Below are 15,657 nucleotides of genomic sequence, written 5' to 3'. Positions count from 1 at the left end.
TCTCTTTAAGGGAAAAAGGGGGGGGAAGAACCCCCAGATTTTACTTCAAAAGTTTTCATCAATAAAGACAAATAGAGTATAATATTTTCAGTGCTTTAATTTCAGTCTTTAAAATATACAGTATTTTATCCTCTCTCCCACTTAAAAGCTTCTTATCATCCAAGCATATTTCCTGAATTAAGAATTTCAATTCATTTTCAGTTTTCCTGTTTTAAATGTTGCAATCAAAGTCTCTCTCTTTTACTCTTTCTCTTTCCAAATAAATTAGAGACTATTTTTTTCAAACAATTTTAAAAAATGAACTCAGCAAGAAACTCTACCAACTGGTAAGTGCAATACTTAGTAATTCTAAAACGAGAGTGATGAATAACAGACTCCCTAAGTAGCATTTGGCTGTCATGCTGTCTGGCTTTGGGCACAGTCACTCACCAACTGTAAAACAATCCAGAATATCTCTGTATTTTTGAATAACTGGGCAGCCAAACTTTGTAATAATGATATAAAAAACAACCACAACAGTAAAACATGCCAATAACCCCCTGAGTACTATACAAAAGCCCAAATCAGAACATTTGTGCTCTGGGGACTCATGACTAATCCAAATAAACCTATTAGCAGCGCACAGCAATGGAGCATTGGGTACCATTTCCACACTAGACGCTGCTCTAGAAATAACAGTCATACTTCAGTGCATGCATATTATGCAGAGATAAGATTAAATGTCCAATTTTCATGGTCATTTATATATCAAAGCCTACAAATCAATGTTGATGTTATCTTTTTCTAACACATAAAACAGGTTTTAGTGGACATTTCGCTATCATTTTTATTTATATAATATTTTCCTGTGGACTTGTGACAGCGCAATAGTAATTCAAGGGTATTAAAATTACCTTAACAGATGTTCATTTCATAATAATTCATTAAGCTATACATCTGTTTTATGTGTTTTTCTGTATTCGTATGCTACCTTTGTAGGTTGATAGAGACAAGTATATCTAATCTATTAAATCAGTAGTTTTAAACTTAAATTAAATAACATTGAGAAAATAGCTAAACAAAAAAGTATATTTTAATTTGCTTCAAAACAGCAATATAAGTAGAGAAACAAATTCAACTGGTAAATACGGGTGACAGATAAAGAGCACCAAATAAACAACCAGTGTGACTGGGGTCTTGTCATTCATTCCCCTTCTCTCTTAGCCATTCTCCCAACTCGGTCCATCTTTCCTCACATCAACCACTTAACCCTTCAAATGAAGAAAGAAGTTCTGGTTTCATTAGATTGTTTTTTGTTTGTTTGTTTTTGTTTTTGTTTGTTTTTGGTTTTTTTGGAGAGGTTTTTCACTATAGGGCGCGTGCACTCGCCAGAGAGACAGAAAGAGACATAGAGACAGAAAGTGAGAAATCACCCCCCAGGGGGGATGGTCATGCTGCAATCCCTTCTCCTCCATTCCCCTCTCGGGATCTTGGGCACGCACGCACACACGTGCCCGGCGTGAGTTTTAAGCCACCAGGTCCGGGACGTGAACTGTGGTCGACTATGTGGGAGTCCAGCAACATAGCCATTACGCTAACTGCTGGTTCCCATGGTTTCATTAGATTGTTGAAAGTGGTCCCCACAGCAACGATATTCCTAAAAACCATCAGAAGCAGACAGCAGTCTGGACAGTGGCACAGAGGTAAAACACAGCGCTCTGCAAGGCTGACCCACAAAGGAAAGCTTGGGTTCACATCCGGAGGCCTCCCGAGCCCCCTGGGCATGTGTGTGCCCAGGATGCACAGCTGGCTGTAGCTAGGGGTGGATTATGGAGCCGAGATCCTGCTAGAAGTGCATTCACTTGCTCACTCTCTCTTTCCCCCACCATACAACAAGTTGGTAAATAAATTTTAAAAAGAAAGAAAAGCAGCAGACGCACTTCCACGTTCCTGTCTTCCATACCTTTTCCCTTCCTTACTCCTCCTTTTCCTTTCCTTACAGTTCTTTTTGTTAATTGCCAGAGGATAACTGTGCTTGCCAGGGACAGTGCTTTCTCCTCCTCTCTGTCTTTCTCTGGCAAGCACACACACCCTCTGTCAAAGTTATTAATTAATTAATTAACAAACTATCAGATGAGATTATGGCATGTTTTACCTTTTGCTGACACTTAAGATAGTTGAAGTAGGGCCAGCAGGTGGCATAATGGTTAAAATGCTAGCTCCCACATGGCCAACCACAGTTCAAGTCTTGAACCTGGCAGCTTGAAAATTATGCTAGGCATGTGAGTGTGCATGCCCAAAATCCCAGGAGGAGAATGGAGGAGAAAAGACTGTGGCGTGGCCAGCCCCAACCCCCTGAGGGGTGATTTCTCACTTTCCCTCTCTTTGAATCTCTCTTTCTTTTTTTCTGGTGAGCACTCTCTGTATTTTGAATAACTGGGCAACCAAACTTTGTATTAATATACATATACACATATATATATATATACCCACGGCGGTGGGGAGGGAGTGTGGATAGTGATTTCTCACTTTCGGCTTCTCTGTCTCTCCAGCAAGTGCATGTTCCCTCTAGTAGAAATCTCTCTCTCTCTTTTTTTTTTTTTTTTTGGAGAGGTTTTCGCTATAGGGCGCGTGCGCTCACCAGACAGACAGAGAGAGACATAGAGACAGAAAGGGAGAAATTACCCCCCAGAGGGATGGTCATGCCGCAATCCCTTCTTCTCCATTCTACTCCTGAGATCTTGGGCACACATGCACATGGGCCCGGCATGAGTTTTAAGCCACCAGGTCCGGGACGCGAACCACGGTCGACTACATGGGAGTCTAGCGACATAGTCATTACACCAACTGCTGGTTCCCTAGCAGAAATCTCTCTTAAAAAAAAAGAAAGAAAAACCATTCTAACAGGTGTTCATGTGTGCTCCAAATCCCAATGGGATGGACAAACACAGAAAAAAGGATCATGATGTCACCACACTCCATAGTGGGGTCCTTTTAATCCAACCCAAATGTCTACCAACTGATGAATAGAAATACATAATATAGTATAACTATACAACAGAATATTATTCAGCCACAAAAAGGAATAGAATACTAATACAAGCTCCAACATGAATTATCCTGAAAACATGCTAAGAAAATAAGCCAGACATAATAGATTATATTGTATGATTCCATTCATAAGGAAATTCACAGAGACAGAAAGCAGACTGATGGTTGCCAGGCGGGAGAGGCAAGAATGGAAAGTGACTGTTTAATAGGTAAAGAGTTTTCTTTTGGATTTACAAAAATGTTTTGGAATTAGGTAGAGGTGGTGTTTGCAAAATACTGTGAATGTACTAAATGCCACTAAATTGTACATAAATTGTTACTTTTACATTATGTAAACTTTACCTGATATTTTAAAAATGAAAGTTCCTGAAGAGCTCCAACAAGATAAAATTGATAGAATACATAATGGGTTTTAAATATATTAAAAAGATTTTAATAACTGGGGCAAATTTTAAGGATAAGTTAGCATTAATAAATAGAAAACTAAACAAATCAAACTGAAACTAAGCCAGCTGGTGGTATAGAGGTTAAGGTGGCTGGATTCTAATTGGCCAACTACGTGGTTCAAGTCCCAGGCCCAGATACTTGAAAAACATGCCAGACATGCACACGTATGTAGAAAATCCTAAAAGGATGCAGAGATGGGAGAAAAGAAATTTTGGCATGATCATTCCCCATGGGAGGTACTTTCTGACACTCACACTCTCTCTCTCTCTCTCTCTCTCTCTCTCTCTCTCTCTCTCCAGCAAGTGCACATGCCCTCTGACAAAAAGCAAACAAACAAAAAACTGGAAACTCTAAGAAAATTAATTACGTTAATTATCAATAATCTTTTTTTTTGGGGGGGGGGTTGTTATAGGGTGCATGCACTTGCCAGAAAGACAGAAGGAGACAGAGAGACAGAAAGTGAGAAATCACCCCCAAGTGGGATGGCCATGCTGCAATCCCTTCTCCTCTATTCTCCTCTCAGGATCTTGGGCACGCAAGCATGCACACACGCTCGGCATGAGTTTAAGCCACAAGGTCTGGGACTCAAATCGCGGTCGACTACATGGGAGTCCAGCGACATAGCCATTATGCCAACTGCTGGTCCCAACTTTCAACAATCTTTACAAAATTATACTAGTTCATATGATTACTGATCTAAGCAGAATCATGACATCATTACAAGGAAATGGGAATGCCCAAGTCATTGGTAGGAAGTGAGAAGTCAAAGATCTACTTAGTTCCCAATCTTCCATAGTTAATATCCAAGCAAAAAATAAAGAAGTCGCAGTACCAACACAAGTTTATTATTTAAATAAATGCAAGGAAATAGCTTTAAGAGTTTACAGAAGTAACCGCCTTTGATCAGTGGGAAATGAAAAATGAAGGTGGTGAAATCCCAATGAGACTTCTAATTTTGTAATAAACTTTTAATAAATAAAAGGGAAGGAGGTAGAGAACAATAGGATATAATGAAGCCAGTTAGAAATACTAAGCTCACCTGGAGAAACTGTGTGAATTCTGTGTAGTTAAGATGCTTCTTGCGGTTATGCCCAAAATGCAGTCGGATAAATTCACAGTCCCAGTTAAAAGGGATATGATGATGAATAATAGTCTGTCCAAAAATCTCTTTGACATTTTCTTAAAAGGGAAAACAAAAATAAATTAATTACATCTAGAATAAGCAGTTTAACCCACTGCAATGTTCCTACAGAAAAAAATTAAGAGAAGTTTTAAAAGTCAATATCATCTGCTTCTATTAAGATTAACTGCAAAATGTTTTGTGTGCCCAGAAACCCATGCACAGGAACACAATTGATACAAAATAAAAATGTAAACTTAAGATTGTGTACCATTACATATAAGGCCATGAGATTCTTAATTTCTCTAGATTTAATTTTAATTAGGAAGTGATTTCTATCTTGTACTATAAATGGCTGCCACTTTACATCTAGTATAAAATCAATAATGTTTTCCCGGTTCCTCAAGGAGTCGAATTAAGCCCTTTATCAGAAGCATGAATACCTAAATTACAGTATAATGCAATATTTGTCATACTAAGTATGGTTTGATTGAGGCTTGATTATTACATTCACACTAGCCTGAATATGTCTATTGAAGATAGGTATAAGAATTGCTACCAAAAGCATATCATTAGCTCAGCAGCAAGCACCTTATTAAAAGCTTCTGATATTGTCAAAAATATGGTCTTGACACAAAGCTTCAAAATCCCCATCAAAACCATGATTATTAGTCTAAGCTATTAAAAAATTTTAAGATAAGTGAAATTAGTGATTCACTTTTAAATAAAGAACTAAACACGGTACAGCAACTTTTAGATAGAAATCAGTCACACTGTGTAAAGTACAACCAAAACCCTCTTGCAGCTTCTCTTCATGCACTAATAATGTCATTTACTCTCTTAAACAGTTCTACTATAAAAGTTAATTCACAAATGACTGGTACTTTAACAAGTATAGACTAGATAGACTAATTTGAAGCACATGCCAAAAAAAAAAAATTTTAACAAAGTTAACAAAGCAGGAAGCCTGTTTTACTAATGTCTTAAGAACAAAATTATTTTCAAATTTAAGCCAATTTTATTAGTGAAAGGTTTTTACCATCAGCAGCTATCAATTATGGCAAAGAATTAGTAAATACGTGTTTAATGTTTTATCATCTACTCCAACTATGCCGTTTTCTCTAATTTCTACAAATTCGTTCAATAAGATACTGATCTCATATTGTCAATGGGTTAATGGGGTCCCTTTAGTTATATATAAATACTTTTTCTTAATGAAAGTATGATTATTGGGGTATGGAAGTAAGAATCTCAAATTGGAAACCCTACCAATCTGGACTCAATCTGTCTCTGAATAGATTCCTGCAATCAGCAAAGTTAGAAGGCATTGGATGTCACTGGGGAGATGGGATTCTCATCTTTTCTTGCAAATGGAATGTAGGATTTATTTCTTGCCTAAGCAGTACCAGTATTTCAGAGTTTTCAAATCATCTCAAGTATTTTCATCATACATAAACACAAATTAAAAATTAGGGGGTTTTGGTTCAAAAAGCAAAGAATGGACTCAACAACAGTTCATGGGACCCTGGTTTCTAACCAACTCAAAAGATAAATGACACTTCAAGCTGTAAAATATGCTCAAGTTTATAAGATAATTTAAATTATAAGAATGTTTGGGGCTAAAAATAGAACAGATGGGCAAAGATTTTTTGGGTTCTTCTAATTTCATTAATTAGCTTGTTCTACTTCCAAATTAATTAATTTCTTATTTTTAAGGTCTAACAAAAAAATTTTAATTAATGGAAAGCAGAATAATTTGAATTACTATATTTATTTAAGTACATTAAAATTATTAAAGGGAATAAGGCATTGTAGATAATCTTTATCTTAAAGATCACAACCTCCAAAACTCAATTATCTGATAAGAAATGTACACAGTACTACCTACATAATTTCTATATAATGGTGGAATAAAAGTGAATCCCTTTTATATGATCAGAAAAATCAGAATGTCAAATATGAAACTATATCAAATAAAATCAAAGATTCAAAAGCTCCCAAATTAAGAAAATTTAATGATCTATAATTTTTTCTACTATTGCAAAAAAGATATTTATAAATTAAATGTATTATATATAACTTACGTTTGAGAGAATATGTCTACAATAAAACCTTTAACTTAGAAATTCTACTTTAGAAACTTCTTGGCAATCTCTATAATCTTAGAATGTCTTTGAAACAATTAAAATTATGGTTTAAATTACCCACGTAATCTCCCCAAATACAGAAGTGTCATTTTTCGCAAGTATTTATATGGACATTTCCTACTTCTTCCAAAGTGGTCACCTGACAGCTCTGTGTGTGGCTTCATTATGCTCATTATTGTATGCTGTGGTTTATTAACTACCCCCAGACCATTTTAATTATTTTAGCCACATTACAGCCTACAACTGAAGTTACTAGGGCTAAAAAAAAATTTCAAATCTACTTTGGCACCTCTTGAGATGTCTTCTACTTCTCTTTTGTCATCATTTCCACTACCAATTGCCTGAAGCTGATTCAGGAATGTCACAGAAATCATTAGTACAACTACTGCTTTGCAGTCCAATTCAAATCACCACTTTTACTCACACCAGGATGTGTTTATCCAAAAAAAAAATTAAAGCCCCAGAACTGGAGAGTTTTTAGTGTGTAAGGTAATAATTCAAACATCGGCTGTTCTTATCAGGCTTTATCAGGAAAAAGGGAAAACCAAGAATTTGCAATATACCCACTACATCAAACTGAAACTACATAGCAAGCCCCCCCCAACCCCCAAGAGAATCCCGTCTTCCCAGTGGCAAACAAGGATCTTTTGCTCTAACTAGCACTCAAGAGTGCTACTTCAGCAGCCATAGTTCTGGCCTGGATGAAAGGGATGACAGTCATGTCTTACTGGCAGCAAGATCAAGATCTAGTGTTTTTACTGGGCTGGCATTGCTAAGAGAATCAGGAATCCATTCTTGGCTGACATGTAGAAAACAACAGACCACCTTTTCACTTCCTGCAGTGCATGGGCTTACTTGAAGGGAATGGTCTACAATTCCACTGGAAAAGGGAATTGGGGCCAGATATAAAAGTAGCCTGTCATTATATTCTCCTTGCTCAAATGAGAGGAGCACGGTGATTTGCCAGGAGGGCAGGCAATGGTGACAACTGTGATTAACTAAAAATGTTCACAGACGTGTAACATTAGTCACTTTAGCTGTATCAGTCACTTATGATGATTGGACTACATGAATACATACTGAAGCATATATATCAGGTAAATATGCCTTAACAGAGGTTTTTAATTTCCCCAGCAGCCCACACTGTCTTCCCATCTCATCCACCCTCTTCCCTCCCCTGGTTCTTATGGGCGCTTCCTACTGGTCTTGTTCACCTTTCTGCAGTACAAAATTACCTCTGACCGGGGCTGGCACTCTTCTCCAAGACTGCCACCATGCCTGTTCCATGAATGAGCCTGGAAGGAGCTGCTGTACCAACGGTGTGGCCAGAGAACTCCTCCTGTAGGTATACAAGCCATCAGCCCTGTGACACAGCCCACCTACCATCAGCCCAACGACATCCTGATTCCAAGGGTTCCAGCCCAGCAGGAGCCACTGCTTCCAGCTTACAGGCTTGAGACCAAACATTCTTATCGGGGGAAGAAAGTCCTCAATAGCTGCGTTTCACCTGCACAGTTCGTACAGTGAAGTCAAAGAGGCTTTCAGGACTCCCCTTGAACAGTGAAATCCTTGTGAATGACTCAACACAAACAAAGGTGAGACTCAGAGAAGTGAAGTTTTTCGGTGAAGGAAAAATTGAGGGTCAAGAGAAGGGATGACTAGCAGGCCAAAAAAGAAAACAAAGGAAAACAACAACAAAAGGACCAACAACAGAAACTTAAAGAGGAAGTCCCAGTCAACATAGTGTGAAGATTCCATTTCCCACTTCTGGGTTCTACTCCCAGGTAGGTCAGTAGTTTTTCGGGTGACCTCTGCCTCTCTGGGGAAAAATATTTCTATTCGCCCTTTACCTACCTCCAAAAGGGACTACTGTACAGTCAACAGAGTAGTCCTGCTGCCAAATATATGAAAAGGTCCATTTCTCAGGAAAGATGAGTTCACATTTTAAAAGCATCTATTATTATAGAAGCTAGATGCTTCAAAGATCTTTACCAAATGGCATCATAACTAATAACAAATGGCATCCCCCTTTTTTTTTTTTTAAACCTTAAACTCGAAGCTAGTAGTCTTGGGTGTTTTTTTTAATGACCTCTGTGAGATCTGAAAGCAATATAAAGAACCTCAAAAATTCTTCCTTATTTAATGTGAACTCTCTGGTGTAGCTCAACTTCTCATCAAATTAAACTAAATATTACCATTAGAATTTCATATTATTCCATGTTTACAGCTTTGTTTCCCCCTGAAAAGGGGTATTTTTTTTTCATATCTACACTTCCATCTTCTGACCATTTGAATGATAGCAGTGGTTATGTCTAAGCCACTCAAGTGTATTCTTCTATTTAGGGAAAAAGAGCCTATTTTAGAGGCACAAGTTGAATCACACTTTTATTTGTAATACATATTTATAGTCAAACAAGATACTGAATCAAAAGAAACCACTGCTTTTTGAGAGTTCACCAGTCAGAGGGATGAGGATATATCCTCAGACAAATTCACTTTGAAAAGTTCCCATTCCTAGGCAAACACTTTGGAACACAATGGTGATGAGTTTTTAATAGAGAGCTCAAAACATACAACACACTTCATACTTATTCAGTAGTTAACACATAAGAGTTTGTTGTTGGTTTCTTTTTCCTTCTTTGAATGATTATCTTTTTGTTAAAGCAATAGGGATTTTTTTTTAATATGGGACAATAGCTTAGCAGCTTTTATCAATACAATGTAGCATAACCGTTTATCTAAAACACCTCCACCTAATCCTACCGAGCAGGTGTCCAGTATGCTAATGGGGAACAGTGAGACCAAGCAAACTGACGCTGTATCTAGCACACACCAGTCATGCAATGGCCTCTACAAGGCTCATGCCACCTGGCAGTCACAGATACACAAGCCATTAAGTAATCATCCACAACATGCGTTAGAAGTTTATTAAAGTACTATCAAAGAAAAAAACAATTAACAAATGGTTTTATTCATTTTTCTCTTAAGCCTCCAGAACCCTTTCCTGAGCATTCACATTCTGAAATGGATTACCAAGGCCTCTCTGTAAGTCCTCCCTCTCAGAACAGAGGCAGCTCTAACAACAAAAAGCCTTGTCCAGCACTCAAGTAAATGTGGTTCAGTAGAGCTATTTACATAAATTGTTGCAGATATACACAGTTTAAGTATGTAATTTGGTGTGTATAAAAAGCATACCTAAAAAAACGATAGCATAGATGAGAACAGTATATACAAGTACACAGATAACATTATCATCATAGTCCATGAAAGATACCAATGGCATAATCGTTTTTCCCTGCTTTGTTGCACCTCACACCCAATATTCTCTCTCACCTTTCTTTTAATGTACACAACATAAAACTATACTTAAATATCTCCCAACTGGAAAACATGAGACTAGTTGGTGAAAAGGGTTTAACCCTACTTGAAATGGATCTAACATTTCCTTTTACCTAAACATGTGTCCCTAAATACATAAGCACAATTCATTTTATTAAGTGGATACAAACATGAAAACTGACCTTCATCACAGATCCAACAGCCTATAAAAATAAACTCCAAGTTAATTATTTCCTTATGCAGAAATTCTGTAGTCGTGAACACAGCCTGAAATAACTGGTTCTTAGAAATCTTGTTAAATAGTACTTGTTATAAGTAACAATTTCAATGCTTTTACCATCTTTTCTTAAAAATATAAAATTAAGTGTTTTCTCCTTTATTATGATTCCTTTCATGTTAGAAATTTTGTCTAAAAACGGAGCCTCAAAACTAAGGAGGCATGGCAGGAGGGGAAATGCTCAAGGCTCTCAGGAAATAGGTGAGCACCATCAGAGAGCCAGCCAGCTGGCCAAGGAACCCAGGAACAATGTTGAAAAGGGTTCACCTTTTCTCATTCCAAAATAATCTTCCTGTCTGCATTATGGAGCAAAAAAGTGAAGGCAAGATTCTGGAGGGTTCATATGTTCTTAAGTTCATACCAAGTGCTATCAAAACTCAAAACTCAAACTGATTTATTCTGCTTTTAATCTGAATTACCTTTCTTGAAAATCCTAACTCATAAATCACAGTTTGAGAGAAAATGATGCTAAAGTTGGAATGTAATAACTACACACTTTGATTCGCATGAAATAAAGTGCATGTAAACCATTCAGCTACTTGCTACACTCATTTTTATCCACTAATTAAGAATGGCCTGGGTCTCTATCAGTAGTCTGTTAGATGAAGTGACCTGAATGACTTATTTTTTTAAATAGAAGTTGGGAAAAGTGATCAAATGGCGAAAACACAAAGAATGACAATATCAAAATAGGGGACAAAATAGATTAGAATTTGGTTTTGAGAAATACGATTCTTAATCCACATATGATATAGCACAGGCATGCTGTCACTAACTCGGATTATTTCTCTCAACTTATTTCCCAAGCATTTCTGCACCGTATTTGGAAGTGAGAGATGTGAGTGTGTGCAATACCCACTGGAAACAGGAAATGCACCATTAACAGTATCGGGCTAATGCTCAATGAAGAGACAATAGTTTTGTGCACTGAAATACAGAATCTAGGTATTTCTGAGGAAAGTTAACACTCTTCAGGAGGCAAAATGGGCAGAGCTTGCTCCAAAACAAAAAGAATGCCAAGATACAAGTGGAGTTCTAAAGAGCTCTGTGGGGTATTTATTTTCTGGCTTTTTGTTGTTGTTGTTGTTTTGCTATAGGGCACGAGCGCTTGCCAGGCAGACAGACAGAGAGACAGAGAGACAGAAAGCGAGAAATCACCCCCCAGGGGGGATGGCCACGCCGCAATCCCTACTTCTCCATTCTTCTCTTGGGATCTGGTCCCTGTGGGGTATTTATTTTCGATCGAGTCAATGAGCAAGAGAGAAGGCAATGATGCCAAGCCAGAGAACGTGTAAGCCAAGGTCACACGAAGGCACCACTGGGCCTTCTGATTTACTTGCACTTTTCTTTCTTTCTTTTTATCTTTTCTTTTTTTGGAGAGTTTTTTGCTATAGGGCGCGTGCGCTCGCCAGACAGACAGAGAGGGACAGAGAGACAGAAAGCGAGAAATCACCCCCCAGGGGGGATGGCCATGCTGCAATGCCTTCTCCTCCATTCTCCTCTCGGGATCTTGGGCACGCACGCACACGTGCCTGGCGTGAGTTTAAGCCACCGGGTCCAGGACTCGAACCACGGTTGACTACGTGGGAGTCCAGCGACATAGCCATTATGCTAACTGCTGGTCCCGCTTTCTTTCTTTTTTTAAGAGAGATTTTTTGCTGTAGGGTGTGTGCACTTGCCAGAGAGACAGGAAGTGAGAAATCACTCCCCAGGGGTGATGGCCACAACGCAAACCCTTCTACTCCATTCTCCCCTCAGGGTTTTGGGCATCTACCCACACACACTTGGCATAAGTTTTTTTTAAGTCTCCAGGTCCGGGACTCGAACCGCAATTGACTACATGGGAGTCCAGTCACTGGGGAGTCCAGTGACGTAACCATTAAGCCATCTGCTGGACCCATACGTTTCTTACCACTCTTACCAGGGCAGTGGGAGTTCTTCCTTTCAGTTTCACTATAGGACATCTATTTCATAACTCAAATGCCACGGTGAATAAATATTTGGCACTGTGGCTCAGGGAAAGCCCGATTTTTAAAGGTTTCTCTACATTTGTGCCAGTTCACACTACAAAAGGGGCTCGAGTTCAGTTTTGCAAGCTGAAAAAGTTCTGGAGAACCTGTTTCCCAGTAATGCAAATATACTTAACACTACTGAGCGGTACATTTACAACGGTTAAGATGGTAAAATTTTATGTGATTTGATTTTTACAATGAAAACATGTAAAATATTAGGGGAAAAAAAAGAGAAAGAACTCAATGTCCTTGAAAACCCTGCATTGTTTTTATTAGATAGCTTGTTGCATGAACAATTAGCCAATACTTGTACTAAATAGAAACTAATTTCTGCAAACAACCATCTTTAAAAACTAATATGTGGTTTCAAATAGCCTGTTGAACACTGGTAAAACAGCTACCGTGTGCTAGATTATGTGTCTACCAAAGGGTTTAAATGAGTTTCTATATCCAACTGAGATGGCATTTTGGGGTTGGTGGGGAGGTTTTTTGCTATAGGACACACGCACTTGCCAGAAAGACAGAGACAGACAGAGAGACAGAAAGCGAGAAATCACACACACACACACCCCGAGGGGAATGGCCAAACCACAATCCCTTCCCTCCATTCTCCTCTTGGGATCTTAGGCACGCACGCACACACGTCCGGCCTGAGTTGAAGCCACAGGTCTAGAACTCGAACCTCAGTCGACTACATGGGAGTCCAGCCACATAGCCATTACATTAACTGCTGGTCCCCCAAGATGGTAATTTTAATATTCTAGCCTTGGTTTCCAAAAGCAACTATCTAATGGGGATTCAGAGAATGCTAACTAATCTTGCCTTGCTTTTCCCTTTGGTACAATTCTTGGTGTTAAAAATGTAGCAATTTTCCAAAGATGCTACAAAAAAGCTCTGAACGCCATACCTAAAACTCCCCTAAAGAATGAGAAGATTGTTCCACATAATGCTTGGTCTACTTCAGAAAAAATTTTGCCTGTGCTGGCAAGACAGAAAAATGTTACACCACCTCTTTTAGGAATGTGAAAGTGTAAGTGACTCAAGGAGCTGAAGCAATACCATTCCTAGATTCCTTCATCTTTTGCAATAACCTAATGCTTCGAAGAAAATAAAACCATTTTGATTGTGTCAACCCTTTCAGGAAATTAATATTTCACTTATTGACTACATCCTAAATAAGCAGCAATCTCTATTCGGTTACTAGATTTAGACCAGCATCACTAACTTTATTTAGCACTTATAATCTTTTTTTTTTCCCTTACCAAATGTCACCTCTCCATTTCCACTCTTGTCAAACAATTGGAAAGCCACTATGAACATGGAATCTGGAGCACATAAAACAGATTCAAATGCCAAAAACTCTTGATAGGAGATCAACCTAGAATCAAATATAAAATGTTACTGGTTGGTGAAAGCAAAGAGCGAGGGCAACATGGCGAGTATTTGATCTGCCTTTACTATGTAAACTGAAAGCTCAAGTCATCAGATTGATGAAGGAGAGCTTCTCTTTACAGAAGTATTCCAGGAAGAAAGGGATGGAAGGAGGATAGATTAGAATATTATCCTTTTCAAGTCCCTGCGTCAAATCCGCAGACTTCTCTGAGGGCACGTGCGTGCCTGTCATCCGGGATGGCTGAGGCTGGGGGGAAGAGTACAATGTCAAGGGCATGGGGGACTGCTGTCTCTCTCACACACATGCATGAAAAAGGTAACATTTAAAGTTAAACAAGAAGAATAGACCTGGGAAATAATCACTAGCCCTAACATCACAAACAGAAAAGAATAATGAGCTCTAAATCTGATTAAGTATCCAGCTCAGTTTCTCAACCTCGGCACTTAGATTTCAGGTAGGGCAGTTCGTTTGGAGAGTTCCCGCAGCAGCTCCTGACTCTCCCCACGAGATGCCGATAGCATCCTTCAGTGTGACAACCAAAATGGGCTCCAGACACAGCCAATGTCCCCTGGAAGGCAGAGCGGTCCCTCTTGAGAACCACTGAGTTATGCCTAGTCACCTAATTAGAGAAAATACAACAGAAAAAGGAAGATGTTATTCATCACCACAGACATGCAGACTGTGGGAAACTACAGGGCAAGCTTTCTGCAGTTGTAAGAATCTTTCCAAAAGTTGCAAGAAAGTGCACCCCACCCCTGCCAGCACACATGCCCTATAGCCAAATTTGGGGGTCCGGCAGGTGGCGTGGTGGTTAAGGGCGCTGGACTCCCACATGGCCAAACATGGTTTGAGTCACAGACCTGGCAGCTTGCTTTCTCACTTTCTCCGCCCCCGCTATCAAATCAAAATGCATACATACATGCATAAAGTTAAATAAAACAGTTCTTTAAAAAATTTTTTTTTTAATTTAAAAAGGAGATATGGAGGGAAGCTGGCTTTGTGGCCTAGTAGTTAAGGCAATCTTAACACAATCCCACATAGTTGATTGTGGGATTTGAATCCTAGCCCTGGAAACTTAAAAAGTATGCCAGATGCACATGTGTATAAGCCCAAAGTCCCAACAGGATGGAGAAATGAAGAAGGTATTGCAGTGTGAACACACCATTGGAGGATGCTTTCTCCCTCTCCCTCTCCCTCTCCCTCTCCCTCTCTTTGTCTCTGTCTCTTTCTGGTGTGTATATATACCTTCTGGAAAATTAAAACAAAAGAAGAATAAGATGTGGGAGGAGAATTTCTATTTTAAATGGCCAGACAGATATAACAATTAATCAATTAATTACAATGTACAGCCTTATTTGGATTCTGACTTAAAGTAAAAAATATATATATTTTAAAAGTTTTTGGGCCAGCTGGTGACTTGATGGTTAAAGTAGCTGCATTCCCCGTGACTGACTACGTGGTTTGAGTCCAGGACCTGGCTTGAAAATCATACCAGGAGCATGTGTGTGTGTGTCCCAAATCCTGAGAGGAGAATGGAGAGGGATCATGACATGATAGATCCCCGTGGGAGGTGCTTTCTCACGTTCTTTCTCTCCAGTGAGTGCACATGTTAAACAGCATTTTTTTAAAGTTTAAGACAATCAGGGAAGTAGAAATACTGATGGAACACAAATACCTGATACTAAGAAATTAATATTCGTTCCAGGAGGACTTTTTTGTTTAGGGGCAGGGTTGTTATTAATCATTCTTTATTTTTAGAAATACAGACTGAGATATTTACAGATGAAATATGTCATCTAGAATTTGCTTCAGAAGGGAAAGAGGCTGGATGGTAGCCCAGTGGTAGAACACAGCATTCTACAGGGCTGAACCATACAGGAAGGTGCAGAGTT

At 38.8% G+C, this 15,657-nt stretch overlaps 1 protein-coding gene across 3 annotated transcripts in view; it reads right to left on the bottom strand.

The window, feature by feature from the left end:
* Positions 1–15,657, bottom strand: part of SLC25A12 (solute carrier family 25 member 12) — a 146,804-nt gene that overhangs the window by 57,805 nt on the left and 73,342 nt on the right. For 2 of the 3 annotated variants that reach the window (XM_006141477.3, XM_006141475.2), the window contains exons 4-5: positions 13,635–13,750; positions 4,517–4,656 (exon numbers count right to left, since the gene is read on the bottom strand). In XM_006141477.3, the coding sequence (XP_006141539.1) occupies positions 4,517–4,656; positions 13,635–13,750 (256 nt within the window). Of the gene's footprint in view, positions 1–4,516; positions 4,657–7,979; positions 8,227–13,634; positions 13,751–15,657 lie in introns of those variants that run through there. The other variant, XM_027776035.1, reaches the window with a different exon arrangement.

Source organism: Tupaia chinensis, unplaced genomic scaffold (assembly GCF_000334495.1).
Source record: "Tupaia chinensis unplaced genomic scaffold, TupChi_1.0 Scaffold000056_1, whole genome shotgun sequence".
In the NCBI taxonomy this organism is placed as follows: domain Eukaryota; kingdom Metazoa; phylum Chordata; class Mammalia; order Scandentia; family Tupaiidae; genus Tupaia; species Tupaia belangeri.
Note: the sequence above shows the minus strand (reverse complement) of the source record. Positions and strands in the feature narration are given on the sequence as shown.